The sequence below is a fragment of the Medicago sativa genome, chromosome 5 (assembly GCF_051527215.1).
Source record: "Medicago sativa cultivar Bolivia chromosome 5, Bolivia_mono, whole genome shotgun sequence".
NCBI lineage: Eukaryota > Viridiplantae > Streptophyta > Magnoliopsida > Fabales > Fabaceae > Medicago > Medicago sativa.
In genome coordinates, this window is record NC_140753.1 from 10,028,875 (window position 1) to 10,051,456 (window position 22,582).

The 22,582-nt window shown below is 33.6% G+C and overlaps 2 protein-coding genes and 1 pseudogene across 6 annotated transcripts; 1 reads left to right on the forward strand and 2 right to left on the reverse strand.

Moving 5' to 3' along the window:
• The first annotated feature begins 1,649 nt into the window (after positions 1 to 1,649).
• On the forward strand, positions 1,650 to 3,836 carry LOC146919870 (cytochrome P450 CYP82D47-like). The gene is made up of 2 exons (XM_085713269.1): positions 1,650 to 2,667; positions 3,044 to 3,836. The coding sequence occupies exons 1-2, from the start codon at positions 1,726 to 1,728 to the stop codon at positions 3,671 to 3,673; spliced, it is 1,572 nt and encodes a 523-aa protein (XP_085569395.1). The 5' UTR covers positions 1,650 to 1,725; the 3' UTR covers positions 3,674 to 3,836.
• Positions 3,837 to 4,063: 227 nt separating this feature from the next.
• Positions 4,064 to 10,749, reverse strand: XLG1 (extra-large G-protein 1). 4 transcript variants are annotated; one of them, XR_015011621.1, is made up of 9 exons: positions 9,451 to 10,749; positions 9,210 to 9,347; positions 8,988 to 9,092; positions 8,715 to 8,900; positions 7,776 to 7,953; positions 5,814 to 6,055; positions 5,510 to 5,673; positions 4,352 to 5,091; positions 4,064 to 4,190 (listed from the first exon to the last, which is right to left on the reverse strand). XR_015011621.1 is itself a non-coding variant. In XM_085713268.1 (8 exons), the coding sequence occupies exons 1-8, from the start codon at positions 10,564 to 10,566 to the stop codon at positions 4,500 to 4,502; spliced, it is 2,721 nt and encodes a 906-aa protein (XP_085569394.1). In that variant the 5' UTR covers positions 10,567 to 10,749; the 3' UTR covers positions 4,225 to 4,499. The 4 variants fall into 4 exon arrangements, 2 of the variants coding, with proteins under 2 accessions (XP_085569394.1, XP_085569393.1); XR_015011620.1 differs by having other exon boundaries at positions 4,352 to 5,094; XM_085713268.1 differs by lacking the exon at positions 4,064 to 4,190 and having other exon boundaries at positions 4,225 to 5,091.
• Positions 10,750 to 17,084: 6,335 nt separating this feature from the next.
• On the reverse strand, positions 17,085 to 19,216 carry LOC146919872 (protein JINGUBANG pseudogene; annotated as a pseudogene). The gene has a single exon (XR_015011616.1). The product of XR_015011616.1 is annotated as a protein JINGUBANG pseudogene (transcript).
• Between the last annotated feature and the right edge of the window lie 3,366 nt (positions 19,217 to 22,582).

The window sequence follows — 22,582 nt, forward strand, 5'->3', positions numbered from 1 at the left end:
GTTATGATCATAACATTTCACAAGTTGTTATGTTGATATTTTGTATCCTCAGTCCTCCATCAGAAACATTCTTCCAAGATACCTCCTACCTATAATACAAATGAGTTTAGGCACTGCACATTCTTGGCCATATGCACATGCACCCCTTATGTGACCAGCAACTAAGATATATATATATATATATATATATATATATATATATATATATATATATATATATATATATATATATATATATATATATATATATATATATATATCATGCTCTGCATTAGTGACACATGTACATATGGACCACCTAGTTCTGCCACATGGACGAGTACATTGAATCTCCATTGAAAATAAGTTATAGGCTAGGTTAGTCTCATATAATGCTCCAAGTTGGAGGGACCAAGAAGTGTTTTGTGAATCCAGCTCTTGGCTCATGCCGACTGTAAAAGACACTTTTTCTATGTGTATCCCAAAATAACCATTTCAAAATACCGATCTCATATGTCTTTTTTGTTTAGATTTACCTAATGTTATGCAGCCTATACTGATAAAGAAATACTTTATGTGCTCTTAAGAAATCAAGCTCATGGCATGCAAAGATTTTGGTTCCACATACATTTATGCTTATAATTGAAAGAATATAATTGAAAATATATGTTAAAACCCCATCATTGTTTCTAATTCATTTTTTGGACTAATTTTTCATTTTTTCAGGGTCGTCCATATACACTCCTTACAACTGTTGTGTCATCCTTGTTTTTCTTCAGTCAAAAATAGGAGTATATGTTAAAATAGTACAATTTCTTTCCTTCTTTTTTTCTAGTCAAGAGTACAATCTTTTTGTAGAGAAAGGTATAACTATTTATCTTTTTTCTTCCATTTCGCTTGTAATTTCCATCGTTTGGTTGCATGAAAGTAACACATTATTTCTTTCTTCTAAAACAAAGGTTAAAATCACAATCATGATTCATGACTCTTGTTGCATAAATAGTCAAGGATAAGAATTTTGTGGCAGTACTTAAGTTGAGAGTGACTCTGTGGACCAAATCATTATCCATATACAGTTCATACTGCTTCATTAATATGATTATATTCTTTGACTGCTTCATATAGGTAGCTTAACTCTTGTTATAATAAAATAATAATAGCAACAACGACAATATAATTATAATAATAAAAAATGAAAAAAATAATATCTTTCAACCTACATATTTGGTTTCATGTTAAAATTTTACTATCATGTAAAATTTTTATGAACATTAATAATAATACATAGGACCTATATACTAATTACAGTCGGCACACAAGGTTGGAAATTTTGCCGTTGTAATGATGTGTCTCTCTAAACAAATTTTTGTTCAAAAATATACATGTCCTCAATTATCCATTTTTATTGATATGATGAGAAATAATGGGACAAATTTATTTGATATGAACTAAAATAAGCTTCCAACTCTTTTTGAAGGGAAAATAACCTAACTTTTTTTTTTTTTTGAGAGGAATAACCTTCAAACTTGAAAGTGTTTTATTTTATGCACTTCCACGATACCAACTTAATTTGAAGAAAATGGGACAAATATGAGAAACCAAAAAAAAAAAAAAAAGGGACACACATTTATCTTTATGTTGGTATTTGCATGACCATAATTGTTGGTATTAATTTGCATGTGGGCAATATAATTCTTATGCAGTCTCTTTATAATAAAGCCTTCTAGCTTATTTGGTACTCAACGAATGGCCATGGTCATGGATGAATTTCTGCTCAAAACTCTCATTTCAAGCATTGTCACCTTCTTAATTGGATTCTTCATTTATCACATAAAGAAAACACATGGTCATCGCCACATAACTGCACCTCAAGCAGGAGGAGCATGGCCTATTATTGGCCATTTGCACCTCTTTGGAAGTAAGCAACTTACACACAAAACACTTGGTATGATGGCTGACAAACATGGACCAATTTTCACAATCAAACTTGGTTCATACAAAGTTCTTATACTTAGTAGCAGTGAAATGGCCAAAGAATGTTTTACTATTCATGACAAAACTTTCTCTACCAGACCCTTAGTTGCAGCCTCAAAGCTAATGGGTTACAACTATGCTATGTTTGGTTTCACTCCTTATGGTCCTTATTGGCGTGAGATAAGGAAGTTAGCTACACTTGAGCTTCTTTCGAATCACCGACTCGAACTGTTGAAGGACACAAGAGTATCTGAGGTAGAAGCTGCAGTGAAAGAGCTTTATAGGTTATGGTCGATAAAGGGTTGTCCGAAAGGTGTTTTGGTTGATATGAAGCAGTGGTTTGGTGATTTGACACAAAATATTGCTGTGAGAATGGTGGGAGGAAAGACATGCTATGGTGCTGGTGAAGGTGAAGCTAGGAGGTATAAGGAAGCTATGAGAGATTGGGTGTGTTTGTTTGGTGTGTTTGTGGTGTCTGATGCAATTCCATTTTTGGGTTGGTTAGATATTGATGGTCATGAGAAGGCCATGAAGAGAACTGCTAAGAAACTGGACACTCTGGTTGAAGGATGGCTGGAGGAACACAAAAAGAAAAGAGCTTTAGGTAACAGTGGAAAGGAAGAACAGGATTTCATGGATGTCATGTTAAATGTTCTGCAGGATTCAGAGATTTGTGGTTATGATTCAGATACAATCATCAAGGCTACTTGCCTGGTATGTTTTGAGTTATAGTTTTTTCCCATGGTTGCTACTGTAAAATATTGCATCTGACTATGCATATTTGGATTGAATGTGAGTTTGACTAAATCACAATGGCACCTTAACTTTGTTGAAGTGTAACTTTTGAAAAAATCACGGTCACACACCGTGATTCTATACTAAACTCATTGTCAATCCAAACATATGCACATGAACTTGGGACTTGTATGAACACATGTTACCGTGTCAACTTCTCCAAATTTGAAGTCCTTTTTTGTCATATATTCTGAATCACTACAACATCCTTGTTTTGTTCAGAAGAATATCTCAGTTTTTGGTACATATTATTACCTTTTCAGTTTGAGAACTAACTTCGAGTATATATTGGCAGAATCTGATTTTAGCAGGAAGTGACACCACCATGGTGACCCTAACATGGGCACTATCCCTCCTACTCGATCATCAAATGGAACTTAAAAAAGTACAGGATGAGTTAAACACTCATATTGGGAAGGACAGGAAGGTGGAAGAATCTGACATAAAGAACTTGGTCTACCTCCAAGCCGTTGTCAAGGAAACATTGCGCCTATATCCACCAAGTCCAATTATCACCTTGCGTGCAGCAATGAATGACTGCACTTTTTCATGTGGCTATCACATTCCTGCTGGTACACAGTTGATGGTGAATGTATGGAAGATCCACCGTGATGGTCGTGTTTGGACTGATCCTCATGATTTTAAGCCTGAGAGGTTCTTGACAAGCCACATAGATGTCGATGTCAGAAGTCCGAACTGTGAGCTCGTCCCTTTTGGTTCTGGAAGGAGAGTATGCCCTGGAGCGTCATTGGCTCTGAGAATGGTGCAATTGACATTGGCTAGACTGCTACACTCTTTCAATGTTGCTTCTCCTTCAAATCAAGCTGTAGACATGACAGGAAGCCCTGGACTCACTAATTTAAAAGCAACCCCGCTTGAAGTTGTCCTTACTCCACGTTTAGATACCAACCTTTACGAGGACTAGATAAGTATCCATTAAATAGATGTGATATCAACTCATTATATTAGGCTGGCTTTCCCTAAATAACGGCAACACTCTATAGGTTGCAATGAGACGTTTGATGGAGCTATAATGTATAATAAAAGTTGATATTTGGTGCAATATGAAGTATTAAGATGATTCTCTATTTTTTTTTCCGGTCAAAAAGATAACTCAATTTTGGTTCACATTCACCGATTACAACTCATGTCTGTCTACACTCTATCACCAAAGAGGAGAGTGGGTGAAAATTTTCATGTATTTTATGCCATTCATAAAGAGGATTAAATTAGAAGCTTAAGCTTGAAGCATCATGTATAGAATACAAAAGTCGGTTTGCAACCAAAATATAAGATGGACAGGACAACAGTGATATACAAATTCAAACATCAAGATATTACTTTACCATGTAACAAAAAATATGAATTTGAACATTACACCATGACCTTTGTGGCATGTGCTGACTGACTCACCAGCATTCCCTAACCACATGAAATCTTACCTACATGTGTCTAGTGCATCATGTAACAGTGATATACAAATTCAAACATCAAGATATTACTTTACCATGTAACAAAAAATATGAATTTGAACATTACACCATGACCTTTGTGGCATGTGCTGACTGACTCACCAGCATTCCCTAACCACATGAAATCTTACCTACATGTGTCTAGTGCATCATACAAGTTGATAGCTTGTAGAAGTTACATTCCCTGTTACACCTAGTTAGCAATATATGTACAACAGTACAAGGACAGAATTCAAGTCATGCATAAGCATGACTTCCAACTCGTGCCTGAACTAGTAATTAATGAGAGAATGAACTCGCCTCAGTGCTATACATTGAGTACTCACTTGCATTAAAGTTTGGTTTCTCTTCACTCCACTTCAAAATTTCCTTGGCATATTTAAGGGACGCATCAACACTATCAGGTTCCAACCCCTTCACCACAGAAACATACAACTTTCGTCCTGTAAGCGATGAAAAAAGCCTTTTAAACTTAACCGCTATGTAATGGGAAGCCAGTTGACCAAGGGAAGGATTATTATTAATGCTGTTGCTATTGCTGTTGGTGCGATTGCGGCTAGTTATTGGATGAAAATCAGAGAACCAGTCACACTTGGTCAAAGGAACTTGTTCGACTTTCTCCTCAAAAAGATCAAATTTATTCAATATCAACAGGAATTCCATTTGCTCAAAAGTTGGATGAGTGGCAATGGTTTCAAAAAATTTCATGCTCAATATCATCTTGTTTGTGAGAGAACCATTTCCATCGACAGAAAACTGATCATAGTCACTCAAGGAAACACAGAAGATGACCATTTCAACATCCTCAAACATCTCTAGCCACTTGCAATTTTCTCCAAGTCCCCTTGCATGCACTCTAATCAGTTGATACCTGCTAACCACCAAAAGAAGTACAAATCATCAGAAACATTCAATAGCAATTGAAACATCTTTTTATCCTCCAAATAATTATAAAGAAAAAGTTACATATCATTTATCCTCCATTGTTTTTCTTAAACATTTTATAGTGAGGACAGACACAACCAGGGCTCAACAAAAGCATTTTAATAGTGAGGTGCAAAAATATTTTTCACCAACTTCATAAGCTTCCAACTACAATTCTACCATAACCCCCGATGTACTTGCATTTACATCCCCATCCTCCAGGCAGTTTTACACGTGTTATTTTCCAAGAGGAAAAACAATCATAACAGCAATTGGGTTAATCAGGACCACAACCCATTCCAAGGATATAACAACAGGCATAAATAAATTTGTTGTTGAAACAAACACAAGATATTTATACCTACCTAGCCAAAGAATCATATTGATCAGTAGTGTCCACAGTTTCCTCAGGAGCTGATTGGGGAAATGAAAACTCCACACAAGCCAACCCATTTGATGAAGTAACTCCTTCAGCATAGAGGATATCTAAATCCGAGGGTTCATAATCTGTCCTTAATATTTTGACAGCCTAAACAAAATGTGTTGTGTTAGATTCATTGTCCCTCAACAGTACAAGATTGTCAAAGATATTAACCCAACAATTACAATTAATTTGATGACAGAACAGATACAAATTAATAGCAACTAACAATAAAAAATGGCCTTTACCCGCTCTAAGAAATAAGTGGCAACACTAGGCAGCATTTCCAATTCACTTCTTCTTTCATATGTTGCCTTAATGGCAGCATCATTCCATAATTCCTCAATCAATGGTGCATATTCACGAGTAGCAGCAGGAAAAATAGCTTCCAGTTTGCCCGATGCCATGGTTTTCAGCAACCAATCAGAGAATGCTTTCAGCCTTGGGCCAATGGAATATACTGTCTTATCATCGGGTTTTGGATTGGTTCCTGTAGTAAATCATAATCATAACCGACAACCTTTTAGAATAAATGGATGCACTAAATTAGCCTCCTGTATTGAAATTTCAATTCATCATCCAATCAAACTTTAGAGATCCTACTATTTTGCCGACAATCATTTAGTTGCATATCAACTTGAGTGTTTGGAAAAAATTAACACTTTTTACCAGTTGAGAGCATGAATTGGAAGTACAATATAATATTTCATTCAAGTTCTAATGAAGATAAATTAATCCAACTATAAAGCGAACTTTAAACATCACACGCAGATCAATAAAGCTACAACAACTCAACAATAAACATACAGATTATGCAATTCTTAGTTAATGTGCAAGGCAAAGAAACTGGTATGAAGAGCATCTCATACTTTCAACAGACCAACACTTTCATAAGAAACTAATCTACTCAAATATCCTATTAGAATAATTATCATTACGAAACCTGGACCTCAAGGATCTTGCACCTCAAGAAACAGTTACTTACTAGTTAATTAGTATTACTTTGTAACTTGGCACACAAGGCTTAGCATTAATTTGTACCTTAACACACAAGGCTTAAGTGTGTGTGTGTGTGTATCTACTCTCTCAATGCAAATGAGACACGACCAATATTTCTATCATGGTATCAGAGTGCTTCGGCCAATATTTCTTCTAAGTTAGCAGTCCAATATTTCTATCATAGATCATATCCAATCAAACCTTGGGAGATCCTACTATTTTGCTCACTATCATTTAGTTGCATATTCCTTAAGTGTTTGGAAAAAATAAACACTTCTTAACTAGTTGAGCATGAACCGGAAGCACAACATTGATAACATTTAACGTTCTAATGAAGATAAAGATACCGAATTACTCCCTCCGTTTCAAAATGAATGTCGTTTAAGGTTTTTACACACATATTAAGAAATCCAATGATTAAAAGAAAGAACTGTTATTTTACCAAACTATCCTTATTAACTATTGGTTAGTTTTCCATTAAAGTAAAAGTAATACTTTGGAAGTAGTGTGCATAGTATTAATTGGAGGGTACAATTGAAAATAAAAAGTTATCATTGCATTGGAAACTGAAAATGACAATCATTTTGAAGGAAAAAAAATTGCTAAAGTGACAATCATTTTGAAACGGAGGGAGTATAAAATAAATTTTAAACATGACACACAGATTAATAAAGCTATAGTGATTCAAAGATAAACATAGAGATTACGCAATCCGAGTTAATGTACAAGGCAAATAAACTAATCTTAAAAGCATCTCATATTTTCAACAGATCGACACTTTTCATAAGAAACCCGTCTACTATGAAATATGGATCAAGCTTATAACGAACATACTACTAGTATATCATATCATTACATAGACAAGAGGATTTCCAATAGAAATATATGACATGTTTTAACACTCAGTCCACAGTAGGCACTTGTCAAAAATAAGATAAGTCAATATTTTTATACCCTAAGTAATATGAATGAGTTGGTTATATTGTGCCACTTATCAAGAGACAGAAGACAACATATAACTATGAGCCACAACGATTCAACCATGCATTCAACTCACATGCTAGAAACATGTAAACATACCAGAAACTGTTTGGACTAACATGTGACAACTAGATGGTGCTTTAAAAGGAAAATAGCATGGTTATTGAGTCAAAAATAATACGAATATTTCAGAAAGAGAAGTGCAAAGGATGGAGACAACACACTCTTACCTGTTGTATCAAGCACGGAAGATTGCCTTTTCGTTAAATCTGCCAATATTTCATCCTCAAAACGCTCACGGCCCTCAAGGAGCATGCCAAGGTAGGTGTAAACATTGCTCTGAATGGTCAATATAATATTTTCATGCTCATCTTCTGAGAAGGGGATGCTTTTGTAAAGAATCTTGGCCTGCCATAAATATTTGCAATACTATGAATACATCACTTATTACTTGCAAATATCAGTGATTTTGTTTTCGATTCTAGAAGTGGGGCTGGCAAAAATTTATTTCAACAATAGTCAAATAGCCATGTATAACCAGATATAACGCCAATCTATGATATTAGTTATCGATTTTTCCTTTAATTCAAAATTTGCTTTGCTGAACATGGAAATACTTGATGACAGAAAGGAATGTATCATACTCCCTACGATCCTATTTATAAAAGACAACTAGGGTTTTTTTGTCCTCAATATAAGAAACATAGCACTATTTAGCCTATTAATTAATTATAGAATTTCCTTTTACATACCTGCTTCATTGTGAGTTTTATTTTAACAAGAAATCCATCTTTTTCATCCAATTAGATACATTAGTCAATTAAATGGATGATTTCTTTAAAAAAGTAGCATTAACTGCCTTCAAGGTGGTTCCTTGTATTTTGGTCATTTATTTCTTATTTATAGACAGGACTTGAGCGAGAAATGATTAACATATATAGCAATTTTTGCAAGATAGATGGCTGCAATATATTATGACTATCTAGGTTACTATTAGAGTCTAGAAAACTCCCAGAGCTTACTCTTATTAATGTTTTCTAAATTAAGAAAAACAAATTTGGGAACCCATGCTAGAATACAATATATTTTGTAAAATAACCAAAAGAAAGTAAGTATTGCTCGCAACTTGATGCACAGACTCAAGTACTCGAATGAGAAACTTTAATCACCTGCTTAAAAATAGTGCTCGTTCCAGATCCACTGCAACCAACCAAGAGAAGCTTCTGAACTATTCCGTGCTCAAGGTAGTCGGGAATTGATCTGCTAGCCAAATTGGAGTGTTGTTCTCCAAGAGAATTCGAGGATTTAGAAGGAACTGGCAGGGACAGGAAAGCGCATACAAGCTTGGTTCCAGCCTAGCAATTGAAATAAAATAGTATGTAGCAAATACCGTTGGGCTAGAACAAAATAAGAGACAAATACACTCCAAAAAGGTAAGTTACCTTTCCCCATATGTACCCTCGTGTATTCTTCTGTCCCTCTTCTTGATAGGAACCATCCTCATTGACCCAAAAATGTGGGTTACCAGCAGTCTGAACTCCTGCCAACTGCACAACCAAAACACAATTCCTTCAACAATTTTGTTTAACAAAAACAAGATATATATAATTCTTAATAGAGGGTCTTTCAAAACTATTTGTGCATATATTAAATCAATTTTCGACCTGCAACATTCGAAGCTCCACTTTTGTTATTTCACGACCATTAACGAAAACCTGCGTGTTTCCGTTGCTAGCATCTGGCTGGATGGGACTTCCAACATTCAGATGGGCACTAATGATACTGGAAGGCTTCTGTCCTTCCTGTGAAAACACAAACCAAAACCAGCATCCATTATTAAGCATAAGAAGCATACAAATCAGAAATTCACGGAGAAAAAACATGCATGTATAAATAAATATCTACCTTCCCCCAAAATCCAGATACTTTATCATACCAATAGTTTCCCGGCTTAAGCTTCTTTGGAGGGTTCTGACAGTTCTGCAAGGTAACTAATTCCTCATAAGAAAGTGGTTTCCCATTCACACAAATGTAATTCGGTGGAAGCTGATTTGCTTCACAAAACTTCTCAGCTTTCATTATCTGTCTAACCTCCAACTGATTAAGCAATCGCTTAAGCATCCGAGAACATTTCCCTAAATTTGCTCTATTCGACTCATCTATAGCAAATCCAATGCAAGTAACACATTTTCTACCTTCTGGCATAGACCCCATTGCTCTAAGCACACAATTACTACAATACTTTGCATCACAAACCAAACAAACCTCTTTATCAGTAAACCTATTCCCCTTAAAACATCGATAACACGACCCTTTCTTTCCCTTGGTTAACGGCTCCCTTTTAACCAGTCTAGCCACGGTTTCCTCAACTTCAAACTCCTCATTCAAATCATCCTCCTCCTCATCAGATTCCACATCAAACGTAACAGCCGGAACACGTTTACCATCACAATCCTCCGCTTTCAACGAAGAAACACGCGTCGATGGATACTCTAAACTCAACACAGACTCAGTTGAACCCCAATCTTGTTGATTCAATTCCATAGTACTAGAGCTTCTAGTTCTACTGCTCGGCAACTCACTGGAGGTTGATTCTTCGAGCAACCTCGAAGAATCACCCAAATCGGAAAACTCGCCGGAGATTTCATTTTCAATTCCGTTTGAGAAATCAAACGGTCCAGAACTACTTAATTCACCGGAAAGTTCGCAGACGTTAATCTGCGAACCACGGTGATCGAAAGCAATAACAGAAGTTGGAGAAACCGTTCTCTCCGAAGCTAATTCGAGTTCTTTGGAAACCCTAGATTCGCCGGAGTTTAGTGCTCTAAGCTCCTTTGCATGGTGCGGTGGTAAGAGAGGTTGCACAACCGGTAAAGAGAGAGTTTCGGAGAGAGGAACCTGGGAAACGACGGCGGCGACCGGAATGTTGTCGACGGTGATGGGAACAGCTCGGGGAAGATCGTAAGTTAACGGTGGTCCGTCGTATTCGACGGCGAAGGAATATTCCGGCGCCGGCAACATGATTCTAATTTAAGAGGAAATGCAATGAAAGCATGAGAGAAAAAAGGAAATGGAATTGTTTTTGTAAAAGATTATTGGAATTTGCGAGAAGGAAGGATTTGGTGAAAGGAATAATAGGTTGTTTGTTCAGTGGAATGTGCAGTGCTGCTGCATAGATTAGGGAAATGAATTTTGTGCGGGTATGAAGAAAGGGAAAAACAAAAAGGTAATTTTAAGGTAATTTTTTTTATTAACAGTGATTTTTTTTTTTAATTACTCTAATAAAAAGTATTGATATTATAGTTTAGAGTTTTTTTTTTTTTTTTTTGCAACCCTCCAATTGTCGAGAGAAAATAGTATGCTAAAATAGACTTCCATAAAGATAGAGACATAAGTAAAGTCTGATAAAGAACTGTTCTATATTGGAATCAAATTCATGTTTGAACAATTTGTACTTGCTAGAGTTCATTTACAACTTGAGCTCATATGTTATAATTCGGAGTTTGATCAAAGGAGTTTTTCTCTAATAAATAAAAGTGAGGTGTCATTTCTTAATTAAAAAAATTATTTTAAACAAAAAGTTTATATAAATTAAGTCTCACATGCTAAAACATGTCTTAATGTATATTACTCGTCAACGTCTTAACCCTAAACAGAGGAGTTGAACTCAGTCGTTATGATGCATGAATCAACTTCTTCCAAACTCAATTAACCTAGTTATAATTTTTTTTTTAAGGGAACCTAGTTATCATTTGGCAATAATAATATTGTTTAATAATAATGTAGTGATAATGATGTAAGGTGAAGGAATAGGGTATAGTGTAGTAGTGGTGGAACAGAAGTGAAAAAGAAAGGAGAACAGGTTACAGGAAAGTGAAACGGGAAATGTGGAATTGGAATCTTTGTGCTTTTTGTTTGGCGAATGTGGGGTTTGGAGTTGCCCACCACTTTTGTCCTTTTGCATAGGTGAAGTTGGCATCCTATCCTATCCAATCTTGTTTTAATGTCTATTAACTATAATTAAGTATAACTACTCACTCTAATCTTTTGATTAGATTTTTTGTTACAGTACTACATTATTTATGTTACTTTATAAGGTTTTTTCTTTTTCTATACGTCTCTTATAGAAGTGGGGGGAAATCCCTTTCATCTAATTTCCTTTTTGAACCAAAAAAGTGTAGAGTGGCCCAGGTTTTGGTGCTACATATATACTCCATCCGTCCCATATTACTTGACCTAGTTGACTCTGTCTCGTATGCCAATGCACAATTTTAAACTTAAATTTCTTTAATAATCTAGTAGAAAAAATTACGAAAATTTGATATTTTGAAAATATTAATCGAGACGAATCTAACAACATCTTATATGCTATATTTTGTTTTTATATATTGGTAGAAAAATAGAGTCAAAGCATGGTACATGAATAGTGCAAATATTCTAAATAGGTCAAGTAATATGGGACAGAGGGAGTATGTACACATTATTAAACCCAGTCACCCACGAACAAAAAGCACTCCATTACCATGACATGTTCAATTATTAGTGAATGAATAAAGGAATGAAGGATGTGTTAGAATTTTTATATTCTATTGTTATACAGTTTTTAATTTTATTTTTTTATATTAAATCAGTTATTCAGTTTTTTTTATCTCTTTGTAGGGAGCAATTAAGCCCCTCACCAATGGACCACTTATTTTATACCATCAGATCCCTTAAAAGAATTTAAAGGTTCAGATTTGTTGAAAATAAAAAAAGTAACACCTATGCCTTCTCCCACTCAATCATTACTCTTATTGTGTTTTTTGGGAAAATTTTCATTGACGGCAGTTACTGGGAGCAAAGAAACTGAACTCACTCATTTACATGATCATTATTATCTTAAATCTTAAAAAATAAAATCCAAATTTCTTTCAAGTTGAATTTCAACCAAAGTTTCAAAGAAATGAAAGTTTCCAACGAAACTTTGCAAAACTAACCAAATTCAATTTTAATTTCTAATTACAATTGTGAAGTTGTTTCAATTGCAACAATTTTTTCTCTCTTGTTGTTTATTTTGTCTTTTCTCCTCTCCTTTTTTTTTTTTTTTCAAATTGTACCAAAGAAAAATCAAGGGGGCGACGGGAGATTGAAAGAGAGGAGAAATCAAGCATTAAAATAAAAAGGAAATTCATGGGAAGAAGATAATGGAAATGATAAAAGAAATTTAAAAATAAAAAGGTGCAAGGATTGGGTGTGGGAAGATATAAATGTTACTTTTTTATTTTCAAACACATCCGAGCCTTTAAATTCTTTTAAGGGTCCACCGGTGAGGGACTTAATTGCTCCCTCACCTTAGAATCCACCCTTTGTTGTGTGTTGTTATTTTGTTTCTTACGTTTTCCTTTTCAAATGTGCTGTGTTACAACTTACAAGCAATAGTTGCACGTTACTGGATTCTGATTCGACCTCTTGATATGAGTTTTTCACCACTGTGTTGCGTGTGAATCCTTCCTCAATTGGAGTCTTCCGTTTGTCATTCGGGAGTTTCAACTTTTTTTTTTAATGAGAAAATAGATTTTTAATTAGAAACTAAAAATCAAGGCAAAAATAAACAAGGCAAAACTAACCACTCTTACATTATATTTTAACAGAAGTTTTAAGGTAGGAGAAAATACATCAAATAAGTTGCAATTAAAAATTTAGAGAAGAGTGTTCGAGACTCGCTAATAGGTCAACACATCAATTAGCTTCATGATACAAATGACAAGCATATGTTCTCCGTCTAGGGAACTAGAGAAGAGAAAGCACCTCTTAAAAGAGAGATTGGATGAACGCATCACGATATATGAGCCTAATGTAACAATATTAACAACTACCCGAGAATCCATTTTAATTTTTTAATATTCAAGTGACTTGACATATCTATCTCAATTCGAAGGTTAGAGTTTTGCCCATAAAGCATAGCAACATTCAAGTCTATTATAGAAGTAACATACAAACTTACCATGAGAATCTCTAATCAAACCTCCATAAGTAGAAATCCTTAAAGACTTTTTATGAGATCCATCAATATTAATCCTGTAATGATCATGCGGTGGAGGTGTCCAAGATATCTCAATGCTACATCCTATGGAATGAGATTGAGAATCCACACTACAGTTGGAAGAGGAGATAATGAAACTAGCTTGGTTTGAAATCAAGAGAAGTTGATTGTCAAGACTTCCTATTGAACACCAAACTATTTCTATCTTTCCAAAGCACATAAATAGCAACTCCAAAAAAAGTGTGTCAATTGTCACTTGTAGTATCAATATTAGGAGTTGTGACATTCCAATCAAACCATTGATGCAACCCAAGATTGAAAAACTTACTCCAAACATCTTGGGAGATAAGATCATTTCCATAATATTTATGCTTCTTCACAATCTCTTAAACCATGAATAACAGTTTTAGGGTAGTCTCACCACGTATAGGACGTAGTTTATCTCTTGTCATGCATCTATGAATACATTTCTTAATTAGTTAAAATTTTATCATGAGATATTTTCCACAAAAAAGATTTGTACCTGTTTGGACCTTGTCAAGACCAAATGTGTTGAAAAATATCATGGTTTGTTGGAAAGCAATGATGTTTACTATGTGTGGTACAATATGCATATTTGAGAGAAATCTCCATATGTAGTAAGGTTCCATCAAGGAAAGTTTAACTTGTTATTAGACGGATGTTTAATTGTTGTAATCTTCTCACAAATATCTTGAGGGAAAAAGTGATTGAGAACTTCGTAGTTCCATTGACTATCCACAATGTAATAAGAGGCAGTAAATTCCACTTGACCAAGTAGGACCCCATCAAGGAAGAGATTAAGCAAGGGCTCGTTTTCCCGAATCCAATTATGAGAAACTCTTGTGTGAACCAGGACCAAGAAATTTGGTTTGGTCACACATGAGTTTTTGCCTTCTCTCTCTCTTCACAAATAAACAAATACTTTCCATTTTCTCTCTCTTCTCTCTTCTCTCTCTTCTTTCTATGGTTGTGACCAAACCAAATTTCTTGGTCCTGGACCACCCAAGAATTTCTCTCCAATTATATGTCCAAAAGTGAACATGGTGATCATTTTGACTGCACCAAGTTATGTTGCTAGAAACATCTTCCCATACACAAATAAAAATATAAAATTACGTCCAAAGGCAAGGGGTCTTCGGTGTTTCGGTGCAAGGGTTGTATATTGGCGTGAAGATAAATATGGAGGAGAGGGCAAAAAATAAAATGTAAAATATAAAATTTGTTTATCTTCATTTCTTTGCTATTTGGCTATTTGGCATGAGAAAATCATTTTCTCTCCCCTACCTTTATCTTCCATACTTCTCTTAAAACAAACACAACCTATATGAGACCGGATACTCACATTTAATGCTTCATTACATCATAAATGTTAAATGTGAGGGACATCTATCTATACATACTTATATTTTAAACTACATTCTTGCCAATGTGTCATATTTACAAAACACAATTGCTTATGTGTCATATATACAAAACTTCCCTTTTTTTTAATCTAATTCTATTCTATTCTATCTATAAACTTGAGTTATTGTTTTTTTTTACAAGAAACTTGAATTATTGTTGAAATGTTTAATAGATCATAATTTATTGAAGAATGCTAAACAGTGCCTTCAGGGTATCAGTTAATTCTCTCAAAATTATAAAAAAAAATTGATGACGACCATACTCTCTCTGGTCTCATAAAAGTCAAATAAAAAATTAATTTGCATGCCTTAAGAAAAGTAGTTAGTGTCATTTAATTTTCTCAAAGTTATAAAAAAATGCAAGTGTAATTTCTAAATTAGTCTTTCCGTTCTAAATTATAAACAAAAAAATCATTTCACACTTATTAAGAAAACTAAAACATAGTAATTTGTAGTATAATTTCTTGTGTTATTCTTGGAATAAGTTTTATAGAAAGATATAAAAACAATTTTCATTGATTATTAATTATAGAGAAAATGAAAGAGAGAGCAAAATGAATGCAATATGCATTTAATTTCTCTTTGGAAAAGATGATTTTTTGAAATAACATAATTAAATACGATAAAAGTTAGACTTTTTTGCTTATAATTTGGGACAAAAAAATGAGTTTTTTTTCTTCTTATAATTTGAGACAGGGGAGTACCTCATGGGAATTTGTTCCATGAGAAAAAATGTTTTATTGAAAAATAAAATCTACATTAATTGAAGGGTGTTTTAGGAATATCAGCATTAAATAAGATAGAAGTAGTGAACCTTATCTTATATTTGAGAGCATAAAAATATTGTTGTTTATATTTGAGATCGGATGTAGTAGCCAATTTACTACTATGGAGGATAATGTTGCTACTCCATATGGGTTGGTTTACCTGCAAGGACTCCAGGGCATATGTACTTAAGAGTTTTAGGAGAGTCAATATTTAACCACAACGAGAGAATGCACATTTCATAGGAGGCCAAATACCTCCTTCAAAAAAAGGAGGCTAAATATGTTGCGAGAACACCTTAGGGTGTGTTTGGATTGAGAGTTTAGGAGGGGAATGGAGGGGATGACTCATTTTTTTTTTAAAATTACGAACAATGTAAAATGTTTTTTTTGAAGTAAATTAAGTGTTTTTGAAGTATTAAATTATTGTTTATCATGTTGTTAATTCAATTTTTTTAAAATCATTTTATAATGTTTGTAATTTAAAAAAGAAAATCGAACCCTCCCCTCCCTTCCCCTCCTAAACTCTCAATCCAAACACGCCCTTAGTGTTTAGCCTTTTGGATTAGGGGTGCACTTGGAATGAACATTGACCTTGATGGTTATATGAGATGTATTTCTTATTGGATTTTCATAACATATGATAAAATTGAAGTTAGAGATGTGATGATTTCTTCATTGTCTTTCTTTATTGAATATATTTATTGGAGGACAACGCATGAACACACAACAAGGCAATTTTTTATGGCAACAAAGATCTGTTTCATTTTTGACAAGACAATTACTTTCATTCATTCAAAATGCTAAAATAAGTAAAATACAATAAAAAAAACATAACGAGTTAGGCCATTCCTAATCTATATTTTGAGATTATAACTAATAATTACGATAGACAGACACACGCTAATAATACATATTAAACTTGCAGAAGCCAATACAACAACGTATACATGCCAAAATCTTAATCCTAACGATCAAACTAATATCTTTTACATATGATCGAATGTCAGTAAGTAATGATGTGAGATCCACATTCTTTAATACCATCCAACTACAAACAAAGATATTTATAGGTGTTCGCTCAATTCGGCTATAAGTGATCTCTTGTATGACCAATTTCACAAAGATTTGTTTCTTATGGATGATGCATGGGTGACTAGTAATTGAAAAGAGAGGAAAATAGTAGTTTCTAACGCTTGTGGAGAATGTAAGTTTGAGAAATCAACCTTCCATGCACTACCACATAGCTAGCTCTATATGCACATAATTAATTGTAACCCTTGAATATTTACTTCTATCATCATACCAACATTCAACAACAAAACCAAGAGAAGAAAGTCATAATTTACATTTACAATCAAGACAAAAAACTTATGAGTTAGCAATATAAACATGAATTTAACCTCTATACCCCCAAAGACTAACTAATTAATTAACCAATCTAGTACATACATTTGCGCATTAAACCCAGCAACAAATAGTTCCAGTAATCAAATAAAAAAAAAATATGCAACGTCATCTTTCATTCAATCATGAACACAAATGCTAATATCTTCGTGATCCCATTTTTCGCAACGACGACACTCTAGGAAAGTCACCACTACTAACACTAAGCCGTGGTGCTTGTTGGTGAGTCTGTTGTCCGGGGGCCGCATTCTCCTTAACCTTCCAAACCTTAACGGACTTATCCAAACTCCCACTATACAAAATCCACTTTCGCTCGTGTAACATCACATCGAGATCCTTCTCAGCAGCGAGACACTTCACCGGTCCAGTATGTCCACTCAACACCGAGATACATGTATGTTCATTAGTAATCGATCGTTTCCACACACAAATTGCCATGTCAGCAGAACCACTAAACACCAAACTTCCAGCCGCGGCCAAACACAAAACCGCCAATTTATGACCCCTCAAAATTCCACAATGTTCCAAATTCGTTTCACGGACCCAATAATTAACCAACCCATCTGAAGAACCCGCGTATAAAAACGTCCCATCAGAATTTAATGCTAAAGCTGTTACTGCACATTCTTGTTTCAACAATGTCTGTGAAAAGAAATGTTTTGTTCCTTTTCCTTGCATCTCACGCCTCCAAATCTTAACTGTTCCATCAGCTGAACCGGTAAAAACCAAACCATCAAATCCAACAACTAGCGCGTTAACAGCGTCATCATGAGCTGTCACTGATTCTAAACATTTGTAATTTGAAGCACGCCAAACCTTAAAAGTCTTATCCCACGAAGCAGAGTAAATTAATGAAAGATCTTCTGTTAAACTTAAACATGAAATTGCATCATAATGTTTAATCCACAAAACATTACGGTGTCTTCTAACCTCAACATAATTACTCGGTTTCATTGAACATTTGATATAGTTTCTTAGCGTAGGCAATGTCGCGGCTCTTCTATAAGTTTGTTCATTCTTGTTTGAAACTCTCCAAACACGAATTCTTCCATCTTGATGGCCGGTGAGAATCTTCTCACCGGCTATAACAATTGCTTTAACTAAACCACTATTTGATTTAAACCCCGCAAATTCCTTTTGATTCTTCCAAACACGAATGTTTTTGCTATCAGAACCGGTATATAATAAATCTTTTGTCGCTGCAAGAGAATAAATGTGACCTTCTTCGCGAACTAATGAGCCAACAAGAGCTTCTTCGCTAGACGAAGCTTCTTCGTTAACATGCCATGGTGATTTTGATAATGGTGAAAGAGATGCATCATAAGGTGAATTATCTGATGCCATTTGAGGATCTAAATGGGGTGCATCAGTTGTTTTAACAGGGCTGTTTTTTCGAGGATGATTGTCGGAGTTGTAACCGTCAAATTCGTCTTTTTTCAATTTGCCAAATCTTCTACCGTGAACGCTTCCTTCATCCAAGAATGTATGTCCTTTTCTTGATGACCCTGTCATTGCTAATAATGTTGATCAGTTATTATTATTCCTTACTTCCTCTCATGCAAAGTTAAATAAAAGAAATGATAAATTATATATATATAGTAGCTTTGGAGCTGGATAGAATAAAGAGGATAAAGGAAAAAAGAGAAAATAAGGTTTTGTTTGTTTTACATTACATGAAAGGAAGGTTGAGAATAGACAATATGGTTTGGTTTGGTGTAAGGAATGAATGACAGACAAGGTGGTTTGTTAGGCATGTAATTGTGTTATGCCATGTCATGTTGTGTTAGGATTAGGTGATAATTGAATGACTAAACTAGGTAATTGTATAAATTTAGATTTGGAATGAGTCAATGGGATTATTTGACCCGTCTAAATCACATTTGATTTGGTCAATTGACTAAAATTGGCACTTCTTGTATTTTTAGGGTGTGTGATAATTGGCTCCTATTGTTCTTCATGCCGCAAATATTCCCTTCATACTTAATTTGGTTGTCTCATGTTAGAGGATTTGTTTCTGAAAGGAGAATATGTTTCATTTTCAAATATCAATAAAATATTCCCCTCAAAAAAAATATTAATTATATTTCTTTTAATTTTTTATTACGTGTTTCATTCTGAAATACTAATTTCTCTCATTATAGTTTTATATCAATAAAATATATTTTTCCTCTAATGTATCACTAGTTGTGGAGTAGTATATCTTAACTCACTTTAGGAAATAATTAAGCATGTAGCAAGTATAGTCTCATTTTGATATCAAAATAAAAAAGTTCATTTTGTGTGTCCGGATACTCTACAACTACAATATCATAATGACGCGGTTGTACTGTTAGATTTAGAGAGACATAAAAACAAGTTCAATTGGTGAAAAAGTGATAGAAGTGGAACAATAACATTGATAATATCAAAAACGCAAATAGTCATAATTCCAATAAAAACATAATGGAATGATGAGAAATCGAGCATAATATTACGTCTAGTTAAGTTCCTACAATTATTTTTGTCAAAAAAAAAAAAAAAATTCCTACAAGCACTTATGATCCAGTACAAAAAAAATATACTCATGAAAAGTTTAAGATATAATGATAGAAAATGGTCCGATTAGGCATGACGATTTCCAATATTGCCAAAAGATGAAAATAATAGACGTTTTGTTAATCTTTCTATCAAATAACATTGTCAAATGGAGAAAAATATGTTAGAAAATGACTAGTTTATTCTAGATATTTAGATAAAGTGTATTGTTTTGGTATAAGTTATTTTCTTCAAATAGTCAACTAGTAAATGAGGTGAGTAGAGATTGGAAAAATCTTGGTTTCGAGCTTAAAAGTCATGTAACAAACCATGAACATTTTTTTTAGAAGGGAACAAACTATGAACATGTAATTAATATAAATGACCAAATGGAATAAACTAGAAAAAAGATGGAGAAGAAAACAAATATCCACAATAACAAATTACTAAAGAAAATGAACATTGGAAAAACTTCTACTTATGATATACCATAGCTATACTATAACTATGATCAAACTTCTTCAAAACATGGGTTATGCCAACAATTATGATATACCAAAAAGGTCTAACGGCGCAGCTTGTTGCCCGCTTGCCTTCTATTCAAGTGTAAATAATGATATATATATATATATATATATATATATATATATATATATATATATATATATATATATAAATCCTTTGGACATTCTTTAACATTTTCCTTTAAACAATAACATTGCTTTTCGTGGAACAAAGAAACAAGTATCCATAAAATGGCAATGATATTTGTTATTCTTACGATAAAATAGTTTCATTCAATGGCTAATACCCTGCTATTAGAATGATTAAACTATTGGGATTTTGGGTTTAACGGAAAGTGCTAACTAGTTTCTTACAATATGACAGATCAATGTTAGAATTTCAAGTGAGTGAGATATCCATATTTAATATACAATGTGTCTCAAATAAGGTGAGGGAACCTATGGAAAAACAAAATGACTAAACATGGTTTTGCCCATCCACTTTAAGGGAAAAAGGAAATATCAAGCGATTTCTTATGTTAGAAAAGACAAAACCCAAAATTATCTTTTTTTTTTTTGAGAGGAAAAGATTTATAGCATTTCATTACTTAAAATGTGTTCAATACAATCTGGTATAGTAACCAAAATCTGGAAACTAGCTGATAATGTGACCGCCTTAGATAATACATGAGCAACCTCATTTGCTTGTCTCCGAACAAACTCCACACTAGAGTTTTCATAATATAAACCGAAAAGAGTTCTACAATTAAACCCAAAATTATCTTATTACTGCATGGAAATCTCCATCAAAATTCACAATTCAAAATTTCCAATATTATATTCTGGCATGTGATTTATATGTAGCTCAATGGATATTGCTGTAACCTGAAAAAGTATACTATAAAATGAGAAGGACATTAAAAATCTAAGGAGAATCCCCACAAGCCAACTTGGAAAATGAAAACAGCTTACTTTACCCATTGTTTTTCTCCGCTGTTTGTCTTCATCCAAGAGTTATCTTGAATTTCAATCGATTTTAATAATAGTGACAGTGCAAGAATTTTAATAAGATATACGATAGCATCCAAGTAAAATTCCAACATCCTCTAAAAATAAAAATAAAAATAAAAAGTAAATTCCAACTTCCATATCATTCCGTCACTTATTATCGTTTTTTTTTTTAACAAACCTCACTTATCATCGTTAGAAATAATAGAAGACACTTTTTATATTTGTCCGGTTCTTTTTACAGTGATATTTGTATAGCTCTGAATAGTTTGATTTAAGAGTTTTTACAATCTTTTACAGTATAATATAATATATCAATAAATAAAAAGTAACATTACCTCTAAAAAAAGAGTAACATTAATTTATTAGGGTTAGCTATTCTCTCTGTCGTTTTTATATCGATATTTCTTTTTACAAAACTTATTTTACATTGCTTAAATGTGTTATTTTATTGCAAAAACACTCGAATTTATTTTAAAAAAACAAGAAAAATTAACCAAATGATTGAATTCAAATGATTAACGAACTTCAATTAGGATGAATAGGTTAAATGAGCAAGATTTTAAATCCTAATTGAAGTAATCTTCAATAATAATTACTTACATCTCGACCAAACTTCTTCTACGAAAGATAAATTTTGCTCTCTCGTGTAGATTGGTAGAAAGAGTACAATAAATTTTACTCTCTTGTACAAAGAATAAAATAGTGGAGTTTTTTTAGAGGCGGATAATTATGAAAGCAGTTAAAAAAGATTAATGCATATTATTAACAAATTTATTTTTATAAACTATTTTTTTACAGATTAATTTTACAAAACTAAATTAACTACTTTTCTTAACACAGCAAGTTATAATTAAGTTTTATATTATTAAGGGAGCGATTACCTAATTATGAATCATAGGAAGTGGTAATCTGTTTATCTATTGGATGAAATCCCACTAGACAGCCAGCTGAATCACTTTGGTGGTTTTCATGGTAATGTCATGAATCTTATTAGTCCTTTTTGCAGTTGCCACGCCCATGTACTTTTTGTCCGTTACACGTTACTAGTGTTTCTAGCCCTTGTTTGGGAAAAACAACAGGCATTTGCAAAGGAAGATACCCTAAGCTGAGAGTGAAACTACTTCCCATATATCCTGTCCTATAATAGAAAAACAACTGGCCTCACATTTATAACTAAATTATTAAACTATAAAAGGTTGGTGATATCTTTATAAATTTGAAAACATCCATTAGCCTCAGCAATTTTCAACACTCTAGCTTAAACAAAAAGAGAAAGAAAAATGGCTTTCGTAATTTCCAGAGCTGAATCAGAGACCAAGAAGGTTGGCCTTGATCACCAGGAAGACAAGAACTCTGCAAGAGATAGTGCTATCTCAAGTGAGCTCCATTTGA